At 37.0% G+C, this 1,231-nt stretch overlaps 1 protein-coding gene across 1 annotated transcript in view; it reads right to left on the minus strand.

The window, feature by feature from the left end:
* Positions 1-1,231, minus strand: part of NEDD4 (neural precursor cell expressed, developmentally down-regulated 4, E3 ubiquitin protein ligase) — a 154,038-nt gene that overhangs the window by 103,319 nt on the left and 49,488 nt on the right. The window contains exon 5 of the mRNA XM_019504263.1: positions 635-688. Within this exon, the coding sequence (XP_019359808.1) occupies positions 635-688 (54 nt within the window). The remainder of the gene's footprint in view (positions 1-634; positions 689-1,231) is intronic.

The following is a 1,231-nucleotide window of genomic DNA, read 5'->3' on the forward strand; positions in this document are numbered from 1 at the left end:
GTGAAATCCGTGAATAGGGCATTGTGTTCATGAACACAGTGCCCCTGGCGGCTGGGTGGGGGGAGGGTCAGCACGGCTCTGGCGGCAGCACGGTGGTGACAGAGGGAGCCTGACGGTAGCAAGCACAGAGCTCTCAAGGAGAGTAAGTGTTTAAAGTATATTTAAACTGCGGGTTCAGCATTTGCGAATATCTGAAACTGTCAATGCTGAACCCACGAATACCAAGCATTACTGTGGTTATTTTGTTTGTGATAAAGTCAATTTACAGCTTTCAATACAAGTTCAGATGTTTCTTTTATGACAGTCACCATAAATAAAGTTTTTATGACATCTATCTACCCTCTCTCAAACTGCAGTACAACCATTAAGGAAATGAATCAGGTCAAAATGTTAATGCATTAAAACATGATAAACATTTAACAGCAAACCAGTGCACCTCCAACACTTTATTTCAATCCAGAACATGGAGAATTGTAAGATGTAGTAATTTTCAGTAAGAAGGCGCAACAGCCTGACCTTAATTTTGATGGACATAAATTAAGTTTGTTTTTTTTAACACTTATGTTGTATCCATATGAACTTGATATCACTTATGTCTTCAAATGAATAGAAATGTTAATACCAGAACACCTACCAGACGGTTTTCATCAAACACTTCAAAAAGAAGCCGGTGTTTCTGAGGATTAACCTAGGAAAAAAGATGGTAAATATTGTTAACTACTGGTTAAGCCAAGATATTTGAGAAGTCTCAGTGTTTGTTTTTGCTAAGCAAATACTCTAAGCTTAAACTAGAATAAAAGCAAGCCAGGACTTCTAACATGGCTAACTACCTCTCTTAGCCTGGAAATAATAGGAAGTTAAAAGATCTGGTACCAAAAGGACAATTCCTCACAAAATCCTGGTCAAAAATTCAGATGAAGATTACAGTTAAATACAACGAAGTAAGATTAACATCAAGATTGACATCTACCGCATAGACTTCATTTATCTAAACCACAGCATAAAATACATATCCAAGCTAATTATAAACCATCTTGCTCAGGTAATACACCTAGCCATGACAGCAAGGAGCTCCAACATGGGCCAAATTATTTTTGTCTTCTATACAATTACCACTGAATATTAATTTAAAAAAAGTAATTACTATAGTAACTGTGGTTCTTCAAATGGATTTGCCTACATAGTTCCACATTTAAAACATGTGCAACACCCCCTGGATGTACAAGCAGTT

Source organism: Gavialis gangeticus, unplaced genomic scaffold (genome assembly GCF_001723915.1).
Source record: "Gavialis gangeticus isolate Ggan-Ray unplaced genomic scaffold, GavGan_comp1, whole genome shotgun sequence".
NCBI classification, from domain to species: Eukaryota; Metazoa; Chordata; order Crocodylia; family Gavialidae; genus Gavialis; species Gavialis gangeticus.